This window comes from Hoplias malabaricus, chromosome 7 (genome assembly GCF_029633855.1).
Source record: "Hoplias malabaricus isolate fHopMal1 chromosome 7, fHopMal1.hap1, whole genome shotgun sequence".
Classification (NCBI taxonomy): Eukaryota; Metazoa; Chordata; class Actinopteri; order Characiformes; family Erythrinidae; genus Hoplias; species Hoplias malabaricus.
The window spans coordinates 10,601,228-10,627,611 of NC_089806.1; the positions used below are offsets into that span (position 1 = coordinate 10,601,228).

Sequence of the window (26,384 nt, forward strand, 5' to 3'; positions counted from 1 at the left end):
GCAACCTTGTCCACAATAAAACAGCATGATCAGGACCTTATGAAAAGGCCTTTATTTGAGTGGAATACAGCACTCAACATTTTTTTCAAGGAAATATCCTTTCATGAGAAACTTAAAGCATTTTCAATGATTAGACCCTCACTGTCATCATGCTCAGTCATGTCATCATGTGCAGTAGCACTGAAACCATACCATCATGTGTGTCACCTGTCAGTCATTCACATATACACACATCTCTCCCTGTGAGAGTTGTGCTCACTCATGTTAAGGACTACCCAGCCTAAAAGCCACGGTTCAGCGCTTCTACTGGACTTCTGCACCTGCCTCACGCTCTGAGTGGAACATTCAGGCACCACGGTGATGTGTAATGTGCAGTGGTGAACACTGCGACTCTTACTATGCATAAGATTTCAATTAATGTCATGTTTATCAAGTACGAGGTAAAAATTGTGTGTTTTCTTTGTTCCTTTATTGAATGTTAATTGCAATAATTTCTAATAAACAATCAGAAAAATAAATTGTTGGCAACATTATTCAGAGTGGTATGATGTGAAAAGTATTACACATTCTCTTGACATGCAGTGTATGCCGTGCCATGATGTGTGTGTATAACCCTTAGTTCCTATTGACACCACTGTCCCCCACAGTTTCTCATCAAACCACTCAGAATAAGTAGATTTTTTAAAATCTGTTAAGTTCCCATTATGTGAAAAATGATTAGTTTTAGGGTTTTAGATTTAGCCGAAGCAGAGTTACTGTCAAATGGAACAGGAGAGCTTGTCAAACCCTACATTTCCAGCTGCACTAACAGTATTCTGTGTACTGCATGTTACATTACAACCAGCTGGTTGTGAGGCCCCCTATTGGCTCAAGACATTCACTGCAAGATATTACAAGACTCTGCCATTAAAACTGAATTACATAGGACACACAGCCCTATGTGCCTCCTAGAGGTAATGGATAGTATCATCGGTTATGGTCAGAAACACTGTGCAGAAACAGTAATATGATTTAAAATATACAGTGCAGTTCACTACATAATTCTAAGCTTAAAAAAACAAATAAAAATAATTGAAGAAACATAAAAAGTCAGAATTGTTCACAGTGGTGGTGATAGGAACCAGTTTAGAAAGTTACAGATTCCTGAGACTTTTTTAATGTTGTAAAATATATCAATGATAAAGAAGTGTTATAAGGCAAAATAGCACATTGTGGGTAATTTATCTTTTCATATTTAGCCCTATATTACCATCATTAATGTTATTAAAAAAAACATATAAAATGCTATATTTGTGTTGAGGACATTGATGTCTGGATACATATAGTACGTTTCTGCACAGCCAATGATTTAATGCTGGAGTAGGTGATCAGGAGGGTTTGAAAAAAAAATCAGAATTCCCTTTCACCCTGTTCTAAAACCACACGCCCAAACCAGTGTTTTTTTTTTTCTTTTTGCACTCAAATATTGAATTGTGTGGTCAGACCGACTCTACCCCCTCATTATTTTCTTTGTTTAGCAGTGCCTCCATCCTCTCTGTCAGTCCTCCAGCTTCAGCAGAATATGTGTAGTTTCCACACGTGCACGCAGCGAGTGTCCACTGAGGTCCATGTGATTTAGGAGAAAGACAGTTAACACATCCATTCATTTCACACGAATGAAATGATTGGACAGGGTTTTTACAGTCCTCTGGCCTATGTATAGAACTTTTATTTTATTCCTTGCTACTGGAATGTAAAGAGTATTTAAAGAAATATCACCTACTCCAGCTTTAACTCCAAAACACAAGTGATTTCTAATCCTTAATTCATGCAGAAATTTGGCCAACGTATGGAATTCTCTACTAAGCTGTTTCTAGTCAGATGAGTCTCATAACCACACACACACACACACACACACACACACACACTGCTGTACCAAGAAAGATCAACCCAAATATCATGGTCCTGGGCTGTTATTCTGGAGCCTATGCCACTACTGTCAATGAAAGCATGCAGTACACTCAATACTGAAACCTATTCTCTCCCTCTGTCTTACTTTCTCTGTCTCTCTATCATTCCCTCTCTCAGGTTTTTACTTGCCATTTCTATTTTCTGAACAATTTCCTGTTTAATCTAGCAAACATTTAAGTTTATTGACTGTTCCTGCATTTTATGTTGATTCAGTACTCCTTGAAAACCTTTATTGAATTCATATATTTTCTTTTCTTTTTTATTATCTATTAATCTGATTAGTTTTTGACACATTTACTGCAAAGACAACTTTGACTTTAAGTGATCCTTTTCATAGAAACTCAACTTCCATATTTAACTCAGAATGGTCACTTAGAGATCAATTTTGTTGACTTCCATTATTACTTTCGTCTTCCTTTTGTTATTATAGAGGGCACCTCTGCATTAATCTGTGGACTGCGTATCCGTGCCTTGCTGGTTTACTGTGAACTCATTCATTTGTTCATTCTGCAGCCCAGCATGCTCTTATTTGTACAGTTATTCACTATATTTATTACTTCATATATGTAGGTAAAGAGAAATTTCACCTGTACATTTTACTAGTTTCACAGTAGATATATTCCATAAAGATCAGCCACTTCATCTGTGAGGCTGTTTTGATTATAATTATGAGATGATAATTCTACACTTACGGCAGAAGATAGAATAGAAAGTCTTGTAGGTGTCCATAGCAGTAAACCTTTGTGTATTCATTTACATAAGTATGTGTAGGTGAATCAGCAGCACCGTCAATTACTGAGCATTAAGTTTAGTTATTCCTAAATAACGCTGCATGACCAAGAATGTTTAAGATCACATTGATTCACTGCAATAAATCAAAGCTACGTATAGATCTAATTCTATAGTAAACAAGTGTCATCTTCACATTATGAGTATTATATTAACGTTTTGGGTGGCACGGTGGCACAGCAGGTAGTGTTGCAGTCACACAGCTCCAGGGACCTGGAGGTTGTGGGTTCAATTCCCGCTCCGGGTGACTGTCTGTGAGGAGTTGGTGTGTTCTCCCTGTGTCCGCGTGGGTTTCCTCCCACAGTCCAAAAAAAACACCCGTTGGTAGGTGGATTGGCGACTCAAAAGTGTCCGTAGGTGTGTGTGAATGTGTGTCTGTGTTGCCCGGTGAAGGACTGGTGCCCCCTCCAGGGTGTATTCCCGCCTTGCGCTCAATGATTCCAGGTAGGCTCTGGACCCACCGCGACCCTGAACTGGATAAGGGTTACAGATAATGAATGAATGAATGATATTAAAGTTTTGCATATTGCAGTTTAGTGTTCTTATAGGTGGTAGATAGACTTCAGTTTCAGACCTTTTACTGTGACAGTAAACATATGAATTCCTACAGGAATTAGGTCCAGAATTGAGAGATCCATCTAGGGCCTCCTCATCTTTGCTAGACATTAAAATGATGAACTGTGTGAAATTTCCCATTTACACTTTTTTTGGGTTTGCCATTATTTTAGCACCACTTTACTTTACTACAAACGCTTTTTTTCATTGATTTAAACTTCATTTTCCACTGAATATATTTTCTGCATATAATAAGATCTGGCCTATTTTGTATTACAAATGTATGTAAAAACTGAATGTGTCTGTTCATGAGCTGCATATACAAGCAATCTGACATCAGGGATTCCTGTCTCGGGTAATGACGTTATACTTTTTAAAACTGCCAAGTCACAGTGTTCGAAATTTGATCTATTTTTATCTGGTGTCAGATTGTCACTGAAACTGTCACTCAGTTCCGAATGAAAATGCCCGTATAAAGTTCATGTAGGAAATGTTGGGAGATGATCAATCTTATCCGTGTGTATTACAGACACGAGTTCCTCTAACTGTTCTCAACTATTCCTTACAGGGATCCAGTTTCGTGTTCCTACAGCATGTAGTGTTGAACGAACACAGGAACCAACCCCAGGTAATCCTCTGTCATCAAATCTGATAAATATGCTCTGTTTATTGTGTGAGTAAAGTGTAGGCATTGTCTTTGGCTTCAGAGTATGAGAAGTCACAGCCTTGCAATGTATTGTTTTTAGACAGTTTCCGCTCTTGATATTTTGTCAGCTGTACGGCGTGCCAGCTGTGGAACAGTCTGCTGACAGAATATGCTCAAGTCTAAAAGTGACTTGAAAAATGTGTAGCCCACATAAATAGTAGCCAATATTAAATGTCTTACATCAGTATTAAAATATGCAGGAACCAGAACATTCCCATCATGTGATTCCAAGGTTTACAGAGAATCTTGTGGACAATGGAATCCTAACTTTCATCAGATTTGAGGAACACAAGTATCATACTGTGGGAAGCTGTTACCAGATCTTGTGTGGGTAATCTCCTCAGATTTGTACGGGGTCTTGTTCTGGTTATCTCCCAGGTAATGTGCTGGGTGTTATGGACATAATTCCCTAGATATTGTACTGGATCTCTGGTAGGTCATTTCTCAAGTACTGTACTAGACATTTGAGATCATTTCCAGGCTGTTGTAACTGGATGTCTTGTGGGTAATGACATGCGCAGTGTACTGGATTTTTTGTGGGTAATTTCCGGATTAAGGAACATGGACTCGTGTGGGTAATTTCCTGGGCACTGTACAGGGACTTGTGCTTGTAATATTCTGCATATTGTACTGTTTTTCCAACTATTGTACTGAGTCTCATGCAGGTCATTTCCGGAGCATGGTACTGGGTTTGTGTGGGTAATTTCCTTGTTATTAAAAATGATCTTGTGCAGATAAATTGCTAGGTAAATTTTTTTAAGATCTCCAGTCAAGACCTTGTTCATGCTGAACTCATTTCTATTTAATTGCAGTGTAAATCACAATAAAATTGAGTAAATTAAAACAGCTCAATCAGTGTTCACCGGCGCTCTTTGTAATGAACTCGAAATGTAGCTTTCCTATTGATTAGCTCCAAAATGTTCTTCCATATTTTCTCTTGCTATTTTTTCTGTTGACTTAATGCCCTCAGCCCAGTGACCTGGGGTGGTTTCCTCACTGTAAGGACAGTGCTCTTACTCTCAGACTGGATCGCTGGTATGTTTCACCATTCCACATCACATAGCTGAAGAAATTAATGGGTTTTTTTAATTGTTTGTATATGTTCCTCCATTCAAATGATGTGTAGTTCTGCTTAGGGTACGTCACACTAGAGCTTTTTTCCAGACCTGGGTTCACTTGCTCTGCGGGTTTAGTACCTTTGGTCAAGTGTGAAAACTTTTGTTGAACCCGGGAGTGGTCCCGAGCACCGGTCTCTGGTCCTTTTGAAATCCGGGATTTGGGGTTTGCTTCTAGTGGAAACTGCGGTGGTTTGCTGCAGGTGTGGACGCAGTCTGCTGTGGTACCTCATATGGAGCTGTGTGATTGGTTCATTTGATAGCATGACTGCTTCAGCTCATTAAGTTGCTTCCCTTTTCCATGCTTAATAAAATCACACTTTAATAGGAGTGGAGTAAGTTACTCTGTGGATTGAGTATGTGTACTGAGAGCATGGGAAAAAAACATAAGAACTGCTGGGGGCTCCTGCACAGTGAAATGCCCTGCATCCAAAAATCACTGTTCCTCACCGCTTGAGTGTGTGTGTGTTCACAGAAAATCATGAAAAGCAGCAAACAGATGAACCATTTTGAGAGCATACACAGAGAATATTGACACGTGGAATTGCGCAATTGAGCCATGGTTCAGATGAAGTCCTTGTGTGGAAGAAAACCAGAGATAACAAGCCCCTCCCGCAAACGAGCCCAGAATCAGTCCTGCGTGCAGACTCAAGTATTCGGGACAAGTGTGAAAACACCCTTAAGCTACAACCTGCTGTTAGCAGGCCAGGCCCGTTTTGCTGCCTTTAAAGGGCATTTTCATTAATATACACATTGTTTTATAATGTTAGGCAAGTCAATTCACATACGGAAAAGTACATTTAATAAAAATCTATGACAAAACACAAGCATTAAGCACATGAACCTGATGGTAACGCTTAGTGTCTTGCTGTCCTTTTCCCACCATGTGCTGTTTGTTCATCTAACCATATGCTTGTGACTCTTTATGAGATCTCTTACCACACCCCCTTCTGTGCCATGTGACAATTTGTCCACATGTCTTTTTTTTCCCTGCATTTATATAAGCTCTGTTCCTTTGTCTTTGTCTTGTTGGTCATTTTATGTGCTTATGTTTATCTTTGTCTTTTCTGCTTTAGTCTTGATCATTGTCTATTCTCTTTTATTTCCTAGTTAGTTTCTTGGTCTCCTTCGCTTTAGTCTCAGCTTTAGTTTCTGTACCCCTTTCTGTGTCTGGTCTTAGCAAGTTGGTATCTGTTTCAGGTTTAGTGTCAGTTTAGTTTAGTTTAGTCTTTGTGTATACTATTAAACTCCACTTTGCGCCTGTTACTGCACCCAAGCGTTAGACTGAGGACCTGAACCATAACACAAACAGTAGACAAATAACACCAATAAAGGAAACCTTCAAAATAAAATAAATTAATTTCATAAATGTATTTTCTGTAACCACTTATCAAATCCAGGGGCGCGGTGGGTCCGGAGCCTACCCGGTGGCACCAGTACTTCACAGGTCAACTCACACTCACCCATTCACACATTCCCTCACACACTCACACATTCACACCTACAGACACTTTTGAGTCGCCAGTCCACCTACCAGCGTGTGTTTTTGGACTGTGGGAGGAAACCAGAGCACCTGGAATAAACCCTGGTAGACAACGGAAGAACACACCACTCCTCACATACAGTCACCCGGAGCAGAGCTTGAAACCAACCAGAAATTTTATGAATATGAAAATGTGTTTCACATACATAAGTGAATATCTGTAGCACAAGCGATAACTGAGAGTGAGCTGGATCCAGTAATGAATGGGAAGCAGTCTCACACTGTTATACAAGTGTCTTTTCATTTTTGATCCTATTTTAATCTGTGCAGTGATTCACATTGCGCCCTCCTCTCTGTCTCTGTCTCTCTCTCTCTCTCTCTCCCCCTGTCTATCTCTCCTCCTTTCTTTCCCTCGCCTCTTCATTTTGTGACTCATCCCCCAGGTTTCTGATGGTGACGTTTCTATTTCAGTGCAGTGGTACACATATTGATCACTAAGAAAGTGCCATTGTGCACATTTGAGCAGGACTAAGAATGATCGTGTTTTGAGCGCAGGTTATTAACACTGCTGTGCTTCACTGCTTTTTTACAAAATGTAGATTTGTCACAGTTAAGATGAAGTACTTTCCTGAGGATGATGTATTCATTGCTGAGTGTGATAGCGATAAACAATAAGCTTTAAGATTGTATGCTTCTTAGCATTTTATTACCTTGCAGTAATTCTCATGAATGAACAATAATCAAAGCAAAAACCTACAAAAGAGCATTGCTCTCTTAATTATCTGAATTATCTGAAGATCTCCAAATTCTGAATTTAATTCATATTATCATAGTATTTTGTAATATAATTCTGCTTGGAAGAAAGGTAAATACATTACACTGGAATTGTAGTGTCTAAAATAGTCTTTGTTCCTAACTTTTAAGCAAAATTCTAGTTAATATGGGCATGTGAAGTTATGTAATAACATCATTATGTTTGTAAAACTGGCGCAGCAGGTAGTGTTGCAGTCACACAGCTCCAGGGACCTAGAGGTTGTGGGTTCGATTCCCTCTCTGGGTGACTGCCTGTGAGGAGTTGGTGTGTTCTCCCAGTGTCCGCGTGGGTTTCCTCCGGGTGCTCCGGTTTCCTCCCACAGTCCAAAAAAAAACACGTTGGTAGGTGGATTGGCGACTCCAAGGTGTCCGTAAGTGTGAGTGTGTGAGTGAATGTGTGTTTGTGTGTGTTGCCCTGTGAAGGACTGGCGCCCCCTCCAGGGTGTGTTCCCGCCTTGCGCCCAATGATTCCAGGTAGGCTCTGGACCCACCGCGACCGTGACTTGGATAAGCGGTTACAGATAATGAATGAATGAATGTTTGTAAAACCACATCCGAATTCCTCCTTTCAGCCCTATATATACCTTGCAAACTAGCAAAGTGTTAGATATTATAACTGAACTCCTTACTCCAAGCATGTGGATCTCCAATGACATTGTGTTAGTGGCAGTGCAGTACGATGTGGTGGAGCTTCACATGTCTCAGGAAGAATGTGCGAAAATATGACAATAGGTGGCAATATGACAATATTTTGTTGTTTATTAAAAAAGGAGCAAAAAAACGTGTCTTCAATGCAATCACATCAGTCTGTTTAATTTCATAGTTAAGAGTTAGGTGATTAATGTATAATGCTGCAGTCTGTGAAGTATCTGTTTGAAAATGGTTATGAATGATGAGCTGCGTTATGACTCAGATGACATACATAGACAGAACTATCTCTGTGTCCAAACGTTTGTGTAAACCTGCTTATCCAATTATGTATTTTTCCTCTTCAAAGCTTAACAGCTTTTTATGTGTAAGTAGTGATTTTGGATGATTAGTTCTGGATCATAAACCCCACTCAAACTGGGCCTTTCTGTTAGATATGGTTTAAAATTGCACTAATATCTATTTTCGAGACTTTAATGGGCAACGTTTTTATCAGTAATTACACCACAATAAAATCACATAGATGATGTGTCATAGAAACATAGATCATGTGTCTTTATTTACAGCTATTTTCAATGTAAATTCTATGAAGACGTGCTGTGAAGCATGTGTCTCTCATTAAAGTTATTTTAATGGGAAGATTACCATCATATTCTCATTTACACTTGAAAGGCACTATACTTACCTCAAACTCCCCAAACTCCCTGGAAAACAAGCTGTTGAAATACTGGAGTGTTGTAGGACATGGCCTGAAGCTGTGGCTGTGAAGAACACACTGTTCACAACATGTATGCTGCATTTTACATAATCCCTCACTACACATCCATCCCATTTACTACAGCTCTCTTATTAACCTGTTCATGTCATTGCTTTTCAATTTCTTATTTCTATGTCATTTGATCACAGCAGCTGCCCTTTGCAGTGTGTCAACATTTCATGACCAATAGAAATGGCCCAAAACAGTCTCATTATTGTAAAGTACATTAAAAAAATTATAATAATAATAACATTTTGTTTTCTTCTTCCTTGCTAAGTCACATACTGTAATTACGTGTTACTGCTAAAGAGCATTGGTAAACAGTATCGGTGTTAGCCAGTATTTTAGTCTGGATGTGTTTTGAACATGCTGGTTGTAGTTCTAATAGTGTTGACATTAACATTTGGGGTTTATTGATAGACCTGGGCTCTACATGAGTAATAATCGTCCACATTTCCTAAGCACCCGGTTTATTCTACTGCATCAGCTGACTGAACATTACTTTTAGTTAGATTTATTTTTCATAGCTCCTTCTAGAATAAATTGTTATATATATATATATATATATATATATATATATATATATATATATATATATATACAGGGTGGGCCATTTATATGGATACACCTTAATAAAATGGGAATGGTTGGTGATATTAACATCCTGTTTGAGGCACATTAGTATATGAGAGGGGGGAAACTTTTCAAGATGGGTGGTGACCATGGCGGCCATTTTGGATTCAACTTTTGTTTTTTCAATGGGAAGAGGGTCAACGTAAGTTTTAATGTAACTTTATTCTTTCATGAGTTATTTACAAGTTTCTGACCACTTATAAACTGTGTTCAATGCAACCCTCTTCTCCCACTCTTCACACACTGATAGCAACACCGCAGGAGTTGAAATGCTAGCACAGGCTTCCAGTATCCGTAGTTTCAGGTGCTGCACATCTCGTATCTTCACAGCATAGACAATTGCTTTCAGATAACCCCAAAGATAAAAGTCTAAGGGGGTCAGATCGGGAGACCTTGGGGGCCATTCAAACTTGTAAATAACCCATGAAAGGATAAAGTTATGTCAAAACCTTGTGAAATTCCCAATAAATTTAATGTGTCACATGACCCTCTTCCCATTGAAAAAACAAAAGTTGGATCCAAAATGGCCACCATGGTCACCAACCATCTTGAAAAGTCACCCCCCCCCCCACCCCAATATACTAATGTGCCACAAACAGGAAGTTAATATCACCAACAATTCCCATCTTATTAAGGTGTATTCATATAAATGGCCCACCCTGTATACATGTTGCTAAGTGATTGTGGCATTGTAACTATCAATCCACTATACTGGCTAGCTTTGTGTTTTAATATTTATAGGCAAAAAACTCACCATGTCACTAATCTACTACTAAACTTGCACTGGTTGTATGCTTGGTATAGCACAGTATGGAGTATACAGACTTCCATACAGCAGACTAGGGTTCAGAGCAAGCCTAACTACAAGCAAAACTACATTAAATACATCTGTAACATAAGAAGACTTAAGTTGCCTTGAATAAGAGCAAATGTAAATGGCAGAAATGTAGATGTAGCATAAACAAGCTACACTAAATACAGCTACCTTTGATTTGGACAATCATACATGTTTTTGGTATCAGTGACTATCACCAGAGACTCGCCTTTCTTTTGATCTGAGTGGTCAGCACAGAAACAATACTTGTGATGTGGGCTATTGATTGTTTTGTTCTTTTTTTAAAACTTGGGATGTGAGGATATATAAGACAAAATCAAAACCAGATCACAAAATGTAAACTCCTCTTACTATGTCATAACCCTAAATTATTTTTGTCTTGTGCCTGTTGTTCATATCCAGAAGCGGCAGTGACCTACACCCCTGGCTATAAGAAGACTCCTCCTCCTGTGCCACCCCGCAGCACCACCAAGCCCATCATCTCAGTCACGGCTCAGAGCAGCACAGAGTCAATGCAAGATGCCTACCATGAGGGGCGATTGCCCAGAGGAGGCTTGTGGACCACTGACAGCCTGGGACGTGCCATCTATACATCCACTGACAGCCTGGACAGTGCCAAGGCCGTGACACTGGCCATGGAGACCAAGCGGCTTACAGGCAGCCACACATCAGTACAGACCTGTGACAAGGCCATCCTGGTGTCCAAAGCCGAGGAATACCTCAAGACCCCGCGCTCCTCTATTGGAATCCAGGTAACCTCATTTCACCTCCATTTATTTATAGCCCAGCTGCTCACTCACCCACTCTCCCACAAGAGCCCCAAGCAGCCACAAGAATACAAATAGAGAGTGAGTCACCACCAAGCCGGAGCTTCGTGGGAGTGAGAAATTGGGATCCGTCTTGAGGCAGAGGAGAAGCTGGAATGGCCCAATCACATCTTCACCTACAGAATAAATTTAGGAAAAAATCTCATTCTAATTTTTCAGATTAATGATGGGCAAATACACATATAAACAGATAGGTAACACTTTATTAATCCAAAAGGAAATTGGAATGGTACAGTAGCAAGACATAAACATATACATGAACTAAAGATTTCAAAGCATTAAATGAATTCTCTGCATTCATAAACAGTACTTTAGAATCAAATAATCATTGTAAAGCATTCATAAAATACATTTGTTAATATGTGAGTGAATAATGTAATGGAAGAAGTGAAGAATATTATGTCTATACTTCATGATACAGGTGCATACTCACATACAATATCCTTCTGTACAATGCTAAACAAACCTAATGACTGACACAAATATGGCACAAAATAATGACATTACACCTTCACGTACATGGACCTGTGCGTGAGATTCACAACTGATATTTCATGTTTACTCTTACTCTATGTCTTCTCCCAGAAGATTTTAATGTATTAATCAGGGTTTCTGAACCAGTGGGAATGTGAACCATCAGTAGGCTGTGAAGTATACTCTAGTCTGTGGTCCAGGCGGCTTTCTTCGTGACTTCTAAAATTCTTTGCGACACCTACTGGCAGAAAAGAGAATCATAGTCCTAAATGGCAAGAGCTTGGCACTTATGGGTAGAAGCAGGGTAGAAAGAGGACATCACAGTGATTGAATGACTTGCACTCAGCACTTATAGGGTTAAACATCAGTTTTTTCTCATCTTTTTATTTGTTTAACATCTTTACACGTTTTAGTTTCTGTGATTGAACTGAACAGGAAAATATACATTTTAAGCAATTATTCCCTAATTCTCAAGTTTTCAGAGTCAGAACTTGAGAAATTAAAAACCAAAGTTACATTTTACATAAAATATTGAGCCGTTATGCTTTCTAGTTCCAAGAGGTGGAAATGGTTGCGATCCCCTGCATTAATATACATAATATCATGAAATATACTGTGAAAGTTGAGGGATGTATGTAGAATTCATTTGCAGAGTAGTTTATTAGGGTTAACCTTGCAATGGTAATCAGGACAGAGGGATCCAAATGCAGGCAAACATAGAGCAGGAAATCCATAATCACAAATGAAAGAAACTTAACAAAGAAATGGTAACAGAAAATCTAAGGGTGAGCCATTTATATGGATACACCTTAGTAAAATTGGAATGGTTGGTGATATTAACTTCCTGTTTGTGGTACATTAGTATATGGGAGGGGGGAAAAATTTTCAAGATGGGTGGTGACCATGGTGGCCATTTTGAAGTCGGCCATTTTGGATCCAACTTTTGTTTTTTCAATGGGAAGTGGGTCATGTGACACATCAAACGTATTTGGAATTTCACAAGAAAAACAATGTTGTGCTTGGTTTTAACGTAACTTTATTCGTTCATGAGATATTTACAAGTTTCTGACCTCTTATAAAATGTGTTCAAAGTGCTGCCCATTGTCTTGATTGTCAATGCAACCCTCTTCTCACACACTGATAGCAACACCGCAAGAGAAATGCTAGCACAGGCTTCCAGTATCAGTAGTTACAGGTGCTGCACATCTCATATCTTCACAGCATAGACAGTTGCCTTCAGATTACCCCAAAGATAAAAGTCTAAGGGGGTCAGATCGGGAGACCTTGGGGGCCATTCAACTGGCCCACGACGACCAATCCACATTCCAGGAAACTGTTCATCTAGGAATGCTCGGACCTCACACCCATAATGTGGTGGTGCACCATCTTGCTGGACTCAAGAAAACTCAGGGAACGTGCCAGCTTCAGTGCATAAAGAGGAAAACACATCATCATGCAGCAATTTCGCATATCCAGTGGCCTTGAGGTTTCCATTGATGAAGAATGGCCCCACTAGCTTTGTACCCCATATACCACACCATACCATGATTTTTTTGTTCCAACAGTCTTGGAGGGATCTATCCAGTGGCGATTGCTCTAAGACTGCAAGGGAAGCTCAGCTTACCCTAAAATGTAAAAAAATAAGTCATCAAATATATACTGTTGTGTGTACATGTCATTGAATAAATATGCACTACAACGCGCTCAACTTTTGTTTAGAATCAGTTTCTTATCACTGGTAAAGATGTGGCTTTCCTCTCAATCATTCCTGCTGCTTCACAGTGCTTTAAACATTGAGGACGCTGAGCGTCCACAGAGTTCAATAGCGAAGCAGCGAAGTGCAGCGAAACGAGACGAGTCATTGGATAAATGCTGGGCTTTGTCCCGCCCATCAGACGCTCAGTGTCTCTGGGAGTCTATGGGGCAGTGGGCTGGCCTCGGCTGGCCCGGACGCTCAGCTTCTGCATGATGATTGGATGATCTGTCTGAGGCTGAATCCCTTTTTGATTGACAGCGAAATGAGCGAATCAGCGATCCTTTGGTGTGAAGATCCGTGGGAGCACAGGCGGACACACTTCACATAGGCCAAAGCTGTTTAAGCAGCCTATCTCTGCTGGCCATTGAGAGGACACTAGTCAAGTCCCTGGAAAAGACGCCTTGTTGGTACGACAGGGTCACAGATCATTTTCTTGAAATAGAACTGAGGGTAGAATTTACGTATAAATAAACCGACACATTTTATGATGTAGGCCAAAATTGAGCTTCCCCTCCTTGAAAGACCAGCATCCGCCACTGGATCTAACCAGTGTGAGTTAGTGTCCGAAGAATAGTGGTGGTTTTGTTTGTTAACTTCACCATTCACATAAAAGTTTGCCTGATCACTGAACAAAATCTTCTGTGTAAACTGAGGGTCCTGTTCCAATTTTTGTTTTGCCCATTCTGCAAATTCAGTGTGCTGATCTGGGTCATCCTCGTTGAGATGCTGCAGCAGCTGGAGTTTGTAAGGGTGCCATTTGTGAGTAGCTAATATCTGCCGAAGGGATGTTCGACTGATGCCACTCTCCAGTGACATGCAGCGATAGCTATGCTGTGGGCTAATGCTAAATGAAGCTAGGACAGCCACTGATGTTTCTTCATTAGTGACAGTTTTCATGCGTCCACATTTTGGCAAATCCAACACTGAACCAGTTTCACGAAACTTGGCAAGCAGTTTGCTAACTGTAGCATGGGAGATGGGTGGTCTATTAGGGTGTCTTGCATTGAAATTTGCTGCAATGCCCCGGTTACTGCGTTCACCAGACATCAACACAATTTCTATTCGCTCCTCACGTGTTAACCTCTGCGACATGTCAATGGCTGTAAACAAAGAGAAACTTATAAACAACTCATGAAAGAATAAAGTTACATTATAAATCCAAGCAAACCATTGTTTTTCTTGTGAAATTCCCAATAAGTTTGATGTGTCACATGACCCTCTTCCCATTGAAAAAACTTAAGTTGGATCCAAAATGGCCGACTTCAAAATTGCCAATATGGTCACCACCCATCTTGAAAAGTTTCCCCACTCCCATATACTAATGTGCCACAAACAGGAAGTTAATATCACCAACCTATTTTATTAAGGTGTATCCATATAAATGGCCCACCCTAGACAGGAGTACAGCACTTAGAACATGTAACAAACATTTTTAACTACAGAGACTTCACAAAGTACTGATAAACATCAGGGTTTGAAATGCAAGGAAGAATCACTGCTGGTGCAGTCATTGCAATACTTCAGCGTATTTAAGAAATGTTTCATGAGTGTGTGTACCATAGTGTGGTACAAAAAATTTTACAATAAATTTTACCCCTGAAATATAGGAGGGGGGCTCAATTACCTTTGCTAGTGCTTATCTATATATTCAGAGAGTTTGCTTAAGGGTAAGATAGAGGTGTCTCAAGAACAAATTATTGTCCTGTATCTCAGTGGGAGAAAACTTGGGTTTTCTCCCAAGTGGGGTGGTTTTATGCCTCCTGTCGGTATTATTGCTGTTATAAAATCTGGAGGTTGTTTGTCTGTGTATTTTCATTAGTTACACTCAAAAATACCCTTACAGTTTCACTTAGAAATGTGTTTTGAGGGTCTTAGCAGCTGCTAGCATAGCATGAAAATGTGCTATGCAAACGTTCTAATGCTAATATGCTATGCCAACATGCAAATACCTACTTGCCAAGTGTGCTATGCTAACACGCTTATGATTTGAGTTTTAACAAGATGCTAATGGGATCCACTAAGATCTTTCCATAAGGTTGGCTTGTTATGTATACAGAAGGACATGTTTATTGCTATTAACTGAGGTGACTGGTTTGGGACTGGGGGATAAGGACCTATACAGGAACACAAAAAACACTACCAACCGACATCTGCTAAGAAGATGTCTGTTGAGCATTTACTTGCTGCTTCCAAATGTAGATTTTAGATTTACTGCTGGGACTGATTTAATTAATTTTCCTATGGTCTCTAGATACCATACCAACCAAGAGTACAGTATGGTTTTTGATCAGTGGTGAGTGTGTACAGGTTTTGGGGTTATTCTAGATAAAATGTGTTGCTCGTGAACTGTCTTCCCATTTCTGTTTTATACATACAATTAATACAATTATTGTTTAGTAGCAAGCACATGCAGATCTTAAACCACTTTGACTTTGTGATTCTCTCTAGTTTTAACCCTAGGGTGTTGTTTTACAAGTGTATGATATGTTATGAATGTTATATAATTAAAGCGTTGCACAAAATTGTTGTGTTTGTGATAATACCACAGTGTTTAGTGGCCTCTGATTGGTCTAACTCATATACTGTCATTTCACAAACTCTGTATTATTAGGTTGAATGATCTCTGCTTCAAAGATAAGTATTTGAGATAAGCTTGTGTTTAAAATGAAAAACTCGAGATATTAGATCACAGCCTCAGTGTGTCTTTCAGTGTGTGATGTCAATATAAAAACAATTCATCTTTCAGGCCTAACAGACGTTTGCTCTTGCCAAGGCCACTCCAGCTGTTCTGCTGCCCACTACACCAACATAGCTCCCATTTATCAGAATGACTAACAGTCATTAGTACGCAGTGCTATCTTAGGGGCCACTCTCAGTAAAGATTTGAAACAGATTAGCTATGTGTAGCTTTATTATCTTAACCCCTGATCCTATCTCCTCTTTTGCACTGTGTGCATATTAATTGCTTAACATTAGATGCAACTAGCATGATCAAGTCACATGCCTTTTTACACAGATCCAGCGCAGGTGACTGCAATTAGATTCCATTGTGATCTTGTACCAGCACAACACACGCTAACAGAGCACCACGTCAGTGTCACTGCAGCACTGAGAATGACCCATGAGCCAAATCATACCTGCTCTGCAGTGATCTTGTGTGGTTCCTCAGCACTGAAAAACAGGGTGAAAGGGGGCAAATAAGGTATGCAGAGCAACAGATATATGCTCCCTTCCCTCACAGCTCCCCTGCTGGTGTGGAGCTGTCCTATGCCGAGAGCTGGAGCCATTTGAATGGCTTTTATTAAATTTATTTTTATATATATTTACAGGTGGAAGCAGCTACAGACTCTGAGCCAGAGAGTAAAGGTCTGCCTCAGTATCAGTCAGTGGGAATCCAGGTGGAGGACGAGAAACGGTGAACACCACATTTTGTGTTCTGTTAAAAGAGCTTGTATAGTATATTTAAATATGTGAACACACTGAAAGGCCTGTTTGTTGATAAAACAATAAAATGTGTTATTAACATCATTAAGCACATTTTTCACTACAGAATGAATGCTACTACACTGTTGTGCCATGTACAGAACCAGGCCTGGCACAGTCTTCCTGAAATAACTATGGGTTTCACAGGAAAATCCATCACATTGATGGTAGCAGATGTCTCTCCAAAATCCCAGTTAACCACTACACGTCAGTGGTACTTTCAAACATTTGCAGTACTGGTGTGGATACCCAAATATAAACATACACTGTGTCTGCACATTTTTCACTACAGAATTATTACCTCAATAAAAATCTAAATTATATATGAGTCCTCGAAAGAGGCCATAATAATTCCTGATGGGTGTATGTCTGACGTTGTTGTGGGATATTTGGAACTTGTGATTCATTTATGGGAATATCGTATAAGTACCAAAAACCCAGTATTTGCTGATACTGCTGTATCATAATGAACTTTTGAATATTGTAAATTGAATCTTTGTATACTGTGACACGCTTTATGATGTGTATCTGTAAACCAGTTTTTTTTTTCTCAGACATGGCCGCTTCAAGCGCTCAAACAGTGTGACAACAGCTGTGCAGGCGGACATGGAGCTGGAAGGCTTTCCCTCTATGGAAGATAAAAGTCTGCAGTTTGGGGGTTTCCAGCGTCACTCTGAGCCCAGCACACCCACGCAATACGGGGCCGTCCGCACCGTCCGCACACAAGGCCTGTTCAGCTATCGCGAGGACTATCGGCCCTCCACAGGCCCCCCCAGCCCCCCTCCAGAGTCCTGGCTCCCTGAGGCCCCACCACACGAGCCTGAGGCCGGACGCCTCTCGCCCCTGCGCCGTGATGGCAGCTGGTACATGCAGCTCCTTCACAACCAGACCAAGCTCATGGAGAACTGGTGCAAAGAGATGGAGAGAGAGGCTGAAGAGCACGATCTATCAGAGGAAAGTGAGTGTCCAGAAGAGTCAGTAAAATCAACACACAATAAACATCAACAAAGACAAACACACTCAAACACAGAAGCCAGAGCTATGTTCATGTTCACATTTAACAATATTCAGCACTTTCCATTTAGGGTCTCTGAAGTACCACATAACAAAATATTTGGTTTATTTTCTGAAAAGGAATGAAACTTGGTACATACTCTGAATGGAACAAGCTGCTGTTTACTGAATGTAATACTATATGTAAAATTTTATTATTATTATTATTATTATTATTATTTACAACATACAGGTTTAAAATTCAAACATCCTGCTGCTCTTTTGTAAATAAAGCAAATTTTTTTGTTGTATTAAAAAGAACAATCATTTTATGTGGAGAAAAAAAAGTATTAATAATATAGGTTCATAATCATTAGAATTGAAATCATTAAATTGTCTAAAACAAAACTCACACATACTTTTGGATACAAAATTATCCCCAAGAAAAGAACAAACCAATGCAATCCTTGATGGAACTCATAACAAATGCAGTGACGAATCGTGTTGCATGGTATACCGGTACTAGAAAGGTTTTTCACTACTTTGTCATTAAAAACAGTAAAATACGCAATATAACTATAATGAGTACCGACACTTTAAAAAGGAGTGTTTTAAAAATAAGAGTGGTATTTCCAACGAGTGCCACAGGGGGGCAGTATGCGCCTGCAGCACGTTGCCTACTCTACCGCCCTTAAGGATTTTGTCGCTAGTTTTAGCAACTTTTCAGAACTTCTAGCGAGTTATTATTAAAAAAAAAACAAAAAACAAAAAAAACACCCGACTACCACCAGTGACTTTCTGTACAAACCTTAGCTGTACAGACCGTAGTACAACTCGTTAGAACACCGGGAGTGACCGTGAGCGGGAGAGACAGCTCTCGCCGCAAAATGTGCAAAAAAGTGCTACCAGAGACACGTTTGCTTCCTTTTATGTTGAGTTTATTCCTTTTTCTGAACTGAGATCACGTAATTGATTGAGGCATTCAGCTTTATTCAAACAGTAAACAGGTCTTATTGATGCATGACACGGGGCGAAGGTGCGATTGGACCCAGAAATGGCGTCACACTTAAAAGATACCAGCGATTCTACCCACCGCCCTCAGCTTGTAGAGAAAGTACATTACTTTTCCTAATGTTTTAGGTTTTTGCGATGGTATCGTTTCAGTATCGGTATCAAGATATTTACACAGGTATCGCATCGAAAGTCATGATTTTGGTATCGTGACAACACAAGTGACAAATTAACCCTCTCGTTTTCGTTTGCAATTTTCAATTGACTTTATTTATAGGTGATATTTTTGTTGAATATAATGACAATTGTACATTATATAAACTATGCTTAAAAATTTATTTGAAAACATTTTCAAGCTCATTTTGTTTGTTTGGGATTTCAGTTTTGGTGAGAACTTGTTTTGGCCATGATTCTGGCTGGATCTAAGTGTGTAAAAATGGGCGCATATGGATCTATTTTAAAATATTTCTAAATTATTAAAAGCATTGTTTAATGTATGTAAACCATACGCAGAGAATTAAAGTGGTATGTTTAATCTTTAAGTATTAATAGATGTGCAGTAAATTAGCTCCTTATGTTCTCCAACCTTATTATTAGCCACAGTGCACAGACATTTACAATTCTTATGATGTATTTTCCTAGCAAATAAACCTAGGAATATAAAATGAGGTATTGATAACATGTAGACTGAAGACAGAAGAATGTTCTCGGGTACATTTAATCAAGATTTTTGTTAGTTTATCGTAATTATGAAAGTTTTTTTCTATTTTAGGCCATCTCTGAACACATCTTCCTATACTGAACACTCCTCTCTTCTCTTTAGGGCTGGTTTGATCTTGGAGCAAAAGTACAAAAAATACCATGTATTAATAAGCATTTCTGTATTCACATACTATATCTTGCCATATGTGTCCAGTGGTGCTTTTAACAAGAGAAGATCTAAACAAAAAGAAAGATCTGAATGAATATTAGGAAACAAGAAAAAAAAGACAGTTAACAGTCATTTTTCATTAAATTCCCAGTTTTAGGAAAGATCCGGAGTGCTGTGGGCAGTGCACAACTTCTTATGTCCCAGAAATTCCAGCAGTTTTATTGGCTGTGTCAGCAAAATCTGGTAAGTTTTTATTTAATAGTGCCGTAAACAGCTCAGTATTTAATACATTCTTTTATAAATGAATATCAAAATGCTAAGATTCTGTGCAATATTGTTTATTTTACTCATAAAGTAACAATAATAATATAAATTTAATTCTAACATGTAATATTGGTAAAATAAAGCCAGTAGCAACAAATGAAATACTTTTATTGTAAATGTAATTGAGTCAAAATAAATGAAGATAATATACATTTATAATACAACCCCAATTCCAATGAAGTTGGGACATTGTATAAAACATAAATAAAAACAGAATACGATGATTTGCAAATCCTTTTCAACCTATATTCAATAGAATACAATACAAAGACAAGATATTGGTTGTTTTTTTGTTTTTTTTGCAATTGCATTTTGAATTTGGGGCCTGCAACACGTTCCAAAAGAGTTGGGGCAGTGGCACGTTTACCACTGTGTTACATCACCTTTCCTGTTAACAACACTCAATAAGTGTTTGGGAACTGAGAACACTTTATATTGAAAATTTGTAGGTGGAATTCTTTCTCATTCTTACTTGATGTACGACTTCAGTTGCTCAACAGTCCGGGGTCTCCATTGTCGTATTTTGTGCTTCATAATGCACCACACATTTTCAGTGGGAGACAGGTCTGGACTGCAGGCAGGCCGGTCTAGTACCCGCACTCTTTTACTACGAAGCCACGCTGTTGTGACATGTGTAGAATGTGGCTTGGCATTGTCTTGCTGAAATAAGCAGGGATGTCCCTGAAAAAGACGTTGTTCAGATGGCAGCATATGTTGCTCCAAAACCTGTATGAACCTTTCATTAATGGTGCCTTCACTGATGTGCAAGTTACCCATGACCTGGGCACTAACACACCCCTGATAACAATCCGGACAGTACTTTCCTCTTTGGCCCGGAGGATATGACGTTAATGATTTCAGAAAACAATTTGAAATGTGGACTCGTCAAACCACAGGACACTTTTCCACTTTGTGTCAGTCCGTCTCAGATGAGCTCAGGCCCAGAGAAGCCGGTTTCTGCGTGTTCTTGATATATGATTTTCGCTTTGCATGGAAGAGTTTTAACTTTGTAGATGGAGCGATAAACTATGATTCACTGACAGTGGTTTTCTGAAGTGTTCCTGCGGTTTTTAATTCAGTGCCGCCTGAGGGGGTCGAGGGTCATTCAAAGTTGGTTTTCTGTCTTGCCTCTTACTTGCACAGAATTCTCCAGATTCTCTGAATCTTTTGATGATATTATGGACTGTAGATGATGAAATCCCTAAATTGTACATTGAGAAAAGTTGTTCTTAAACTGGGTGCGGCACGGTGGTGCAGCAGGTAGTGTTGCAGTCACACAGCTCCAGGGCCCTGGAGGTTGTGGGTTCGATTCCAGCGCCGGATGACTGTCTGTGAGAAGTGTGGTGTGTTCTCTCTGTGTCTGTGTGGGTTTCCTCCGGGTGACTGTCTGTGAGAAGTGTGGTGTGTTCTCCCTGTGTCTGTGTGGGTTTCCTCCGGGTGACTGTCTGTGAAGAGTGTGGTGTGTTCTCCCGGTGTCTGCGTGGGTTTCCTCCGGGTGACTGTCTGTGAGGAGTGTGGTGTGTTCTCCCTGTGTCTACGTGGGTTTCCTCCGGGTGACTGTCTGTGAGGAGTTGGTGTGTTCTCCCTGTGTCTGTGTGGGTTTCCTTCGGGTGCTCCGGTTTCCTCCCACAGTCCAAAAACACACGTTGGTAGGTGGATTGGTGACTCAAAAGTGTCAGTAGGTGTGAGTGTGTGAGTGACTGTGTGTGTGTCTGTGTTGCCCTGTAAAGGACTGGCGTCACCTCCAGGGTGTGTTCCCGCCTTGTGCGCCCAATGATTCCAGGTAGGCTCTGGACCCACCGCGACCCTGATATAAGCAGTTTCAGATAATGAATGAATGAATGAATTCTTTCTTAAACTGTTGGACGATTTGCTCACACAGTTGTTCACAAAGTCCATCCTTGATTGTGAAAGACTGAGCCCTTCAGGGATTCTCCCTTTATACCCAATCATAACACTCACCTGTTTCCAAATCACCTGTGGAATGTTCCAAGCTGGTGTTTTTTTTTAAATTCCTTCCCAGTCTTTCCCAGTGTTTTGTTGCCCATTTCCCAACTCTTTTGGAATGTGTTGGAATTTGGGATGTCCCATCTTCATTGGAATTGGGGTTGTATAAATGTAATTGTAAAATAATAATTGTAATATAGGACAATTGTAACATCATAGTAGTTCTATATAGACTGGTGTAACACCATTAATAGTTACACATGTAATACTTGTAACTTAAGTGTAGTTGTAAAATGTGCTAATGGATGTGTACAGATAAAAGTAACACGTAATAATAGTATTTGTAACAACAACAAGAAATGTAACAATACTACTGTACAATAGTGTAATTCCAGTTTTAATAAATATTATTAAAGTGTAGTTTCTCTATCAGGAACTCCCAAAATGAAATCAGGTAGTGACCTCTAGTGGTGGCTTGGTCATTCTTGCAGTCTGAGATTCTTTTGTAAATCCACACATCCAGAATTCTTTTGCAATTAATGTAAAATTGACCAGCCATTTATTTATATATTGATTGATTGATTGATTGTAGTTACATTTTAACATCTGATATGTGATGTAATATGATAAATTTATATATTTCCTTCCTCTCCAGGACCCGAGTGCCATGCCCAGGCCCACTTCTCAGGATCTGGCTGGGTTCTGGGATCTTCTGCAGCTCTCCGTTGATGACGTCACTGCCAAGTTTGATGAGCTGCAGCAGATTAAGAGCAATGACTGGAGGCTTGTGGAGCGTCCCGAGGAAAAGGTAAGTCTCTAAGATTCAGGCCACTGACTTCTACCACTCCATTTCCACAACTGTTTCACATCCTAGCACTGCCACTTATCAATCAGTGATATTATTCATTCATTCATTCATTATCTGTAACCCTTATCCAGTTCAGGGTCACGGTGGGTCCAGAGCCTACCTGGAATCATTGGGCGCAAGGCAGGAATACACCCTGGAGGGGGCGCCAGTCCTTCACAAAGCAACACACACACACACACACACACACACATTCACTCACACACTCACACCTATGGATACTTTTGAGTCGCCAATCCACCTACCAACGTGTGTTTTTTGGACTGTGGGAGGAAACCGGAGCACCCGGAGGAAACCCACGCAGACACAGGGAGAACACACCACACTCCTCACAGACAGTCACCCAGAGGAAACCCACGCAGACACAGGGAGAACACACCACACTCCTCACAGACAGTCACCCGGAGGAAACCCACACAGACACAGGGAGAACACACCACACTCCTCACAGACAGTCACCCGGAGGAAACCCACGCAGACACAGGGAGAACACACCGCACTCCTCACAGACAGTCACCCGGAGGAAACCCACACAGACACAGGGAGAACACACCACACTCCTCACAGACAGTCACCCGGAGGAAACCCATGCAGACACAGAGAGAACACATCACACTCCTCACAGACAGTCACCCGGAGGAAACCCACGCAGACACAGGGAGAACACACCACACTCCTCACAGACAGTCACCCGGAGGAAACCCACGCAGACACAGGGAGAACACACCACACTCCTCACAGACAGTCACCCGGAGCGGGAATCAAATTCACAACATCCAGATCCCTGGAGCTGTGATATCAGTGATTATAATAATAATAATAATAATAATAATCCATATATTTAAAGAGCGTTTTTCAAGACCCTTACCATCAGTAGTACCCATTTACAATCTGCATTACATGTTTCCAGTCAGAACACCAAAACCCCAGGAAACAAATTGAAAACACAGCATTTCTGGCAGTACAAAACAAGACAGGGAATAAACACGTTCAAGAAAACAAGAGCAGCTAGCAGCATGCTGTGATCTCTTAAATTTATTAACAGGCCTAAAGCAGAATTATTCATTGTCGGAAACCACTTATCCAATACAGGGTCCACACCCACACACACACACCTATGGAGACTTTTGAGTTGCCATTGCACCTACCAATGAGTGTTTTTGAACCATGGGAGGAAACCGGAGCACCTGGAGGAAACCCACGCGGACACAGGGAGAACACAAACAGTCCCTCGGAGCAGGGCTCAAACCCACAACCTCCAGGTCCCTGGAGCTGTGTGACTGCGACACTACCTGCTGCATCACCGTGTAGCCCTGCTTTAGCAGTTAGCATTATGAAAATCTGAAGAGTGCTCTGTAGACATTCACTAAATGATCTTTATTAAAGGTGACAAGTGTGTGTTATTCTGTATTCAACGCATTCCACTACATAATGAATAAAGACTTTCAACTGGAATATTTCATTCATTTAGATCTAGAATGTGTTATTTATTTTTTTTAACAGTGTACAATCTAGCTAACCTTACTCTCTCTCTCTTTGCTCCAGGAGAGGAAGTGGCCTCCTCCGATGCCAAAGAGAGCTCCTAAGGGTCGAGGGGGTATGATGCGAGAGCGTTCTCTGGATCTTCAGGATCGTCAGAGACAGGAGGCTCGCCGTCGACTGATGGCAGCCAAGCGAGCTGCCTCCTTCCGCCAGAACTCGGCCACGGAACGAGCCGACAGTATAGAGATCTACATCCCAGAAGCCCAGACACGACTCTGAGACCCCCACTCACCTCTCTTCAACCTGTGTGTGCTGCTAATCCACTGACCACTCACACAGTCTTGCCCCACAGCCTACTCACATTTAAATGCTTTCTTCTGCTCTCTTAGTGCACATACCAACAGCAGCCCATCACCACAGCTCCCACAGCGCTCTCAACCGCAGCCCCTCCTTCATCCAGCCAAGATTTTGTTGCCCTTTATGGAAAAAAAAAAACCACAGACAAGACAGATGGAAGCAGGCCGTGGCGTATAGTGCATGATGTGACTAGAAAACATTCAGGGTGAGTGACAAAGAGCAAGTTATTCTTAGCTCATCTGAAGAATGTGGCCACAAGTTGGCTTCTTTTGGAAGGTAACCTTTGAGGTTATGGAGGTCATACAGAATGTTACTTGTGCTGATGTAAAGCTTAAAAAAAATGGAAATGAATATGGACAGTCAAATTTAGTGAGGTAAACTTTTACATAAATTATCTCAGTCTGAAATTATATGCTATTTATCCTTTTACAAACAATAGACTCTACACGCTAGATAGAAAAAAAGAAAAAATATATTGATATATTATTTTATATTATTATATTATACAATGCATTTTTGCACCTCAAATGATTCCTGTTTGTATTTCCAAGGGAAATGTTGATGTTGACACACACACAATAATGTTGCAGTTGAATTGCAAAGAGTGCTATCGAGATTGCTTCTAAAGGCCACACTGGTTTACCCCTCTCATTTCGACAAGGATCCTTTCTATACAGCTTCACTCTCACAGCTCATACTCCGCCAAAACAATGTTTTGTTACATTTCGGTTTACCTTAAACATCAAATACAATGCTAATCAGCGTTTGGCACACCAATCTTCCTCAAGGTCTTACCACTTCTAATGTAGTCTGGGACATGCAGGTGCAAAAGACACTTTAATAGTATTCAACTACTGTATATGGTGCTGCTTTATACTCTTAAATAAAGTCCCTCACCTAGCCCTTATGTGCACAACACCATAATCCATCTATGGGGTTTTAATAGAGATGCTGCATCTCTAATTACAAGCATTGCTTTGTAGGAAGGAGAGGTCTTTGTTTAAAACGGGAAAAGGAGTTTTTGTATATCACATTTTTTCTGGTGCAAAGTGTGTTCAACCACATGAAAATATGTGCCAAACCCCCTGTCGCCTTTAAGAAAAAGATCACAGGAAAAAGAAGTGCATAAATGACTAGATGAAAATGATGTAACGATAATAATCTGTCTGTATCTGAACACAGTTCCAGTGTACCAAGGTATTCTCGAATGGTATTGATCAGTTCACATGCACACAAGGCAGAAGAGTTGTTCTGTTGTTTGCTTGTTTATTTCCTTTTTTTAATCTATTTATTTTTTTCACTACGTCTCTGTTGGAAGCTGTCGTTCATCAGGCACTTGTTTGGATCATTGCCTGTTTTGAGGATCTTCTTTCGGCAATAGTGTTTTTAAAAAGACGGATGATTAATCCACTTTGAAAGTGCTGAGCTCCTGATTTAAAGAAATGTCTTAAGGTTGTGAACCAACTGCTTATAGAACGATTTCCAGTGTTATTTTCCATGTTCACTCCTCCTATGACCAATACTCGTGTATCTGATAAAAGACAGCATGACACTGATGAGAGAAAACGCATTTTCAGGATTTAGGTACAATAAAACAACAATAATAATAATAATAGCATCTTAAAAATCATACCATATAGAGCAAATTACAGCTTTGTGGCGCATTTGTTGTGGCTTTTTAACAGCCACCGTTTATTATTTTTACTATTT

General features: G+C 40.1%; 1 protein-coding gene across 1 annotated transcript; it reads left to right on the forward strand.

Moving 5' to 3' along the window:
* Positions 1-956: 956 nt before the first annotated feature.
* On the forward strand, positions 957-26,384 carry LOC136702016 (disks large-associated protein 2). Its single transcript, XM_066676827.1, has 8 exons — positions 957-978; positions 3,863-3,922; positions 10,687-11,036; positions 16,671-16,756; positions 17,379-17,782; positions 19,851-19,942; positions 22,626-22,778; positions 24,381-26,384. The coding sequence occupies exons 1-8, from the start codon at positions 957-959 to the stop codon at positions 24,594-24,596; spliced, it is 1,383 nt and encodes a 460-aa protein (XP_066532924.1). The 3' UTR covers positions 24,597-26,384.

What these genes read in the sequence shown, in the direction of transcription:
- LOC136702016 (XM_066676827.1), top strand. Translation starts at nt 957, where the DNA reads ATGGATAGTATCATCGGTTATG. An exon ending in AACACAGGAACCAACCCCAG is followed by an intron (nt 3,923 to 10,686) that starts GTAATCCTCTGT and finishes GTTCATATCCAG; the next exon opens with AAGCGGCAGTGACCTACACC. An exon ending in TGGAGCGTCCCGAGGAAAAG is followed by an intron (nt 22,779 to 24,380) that starts GTAAGTCTCTAA and finishes TCTTTGCTCCAG; the next exon opens with GAGAGGAAGTGGCCTCCTCC.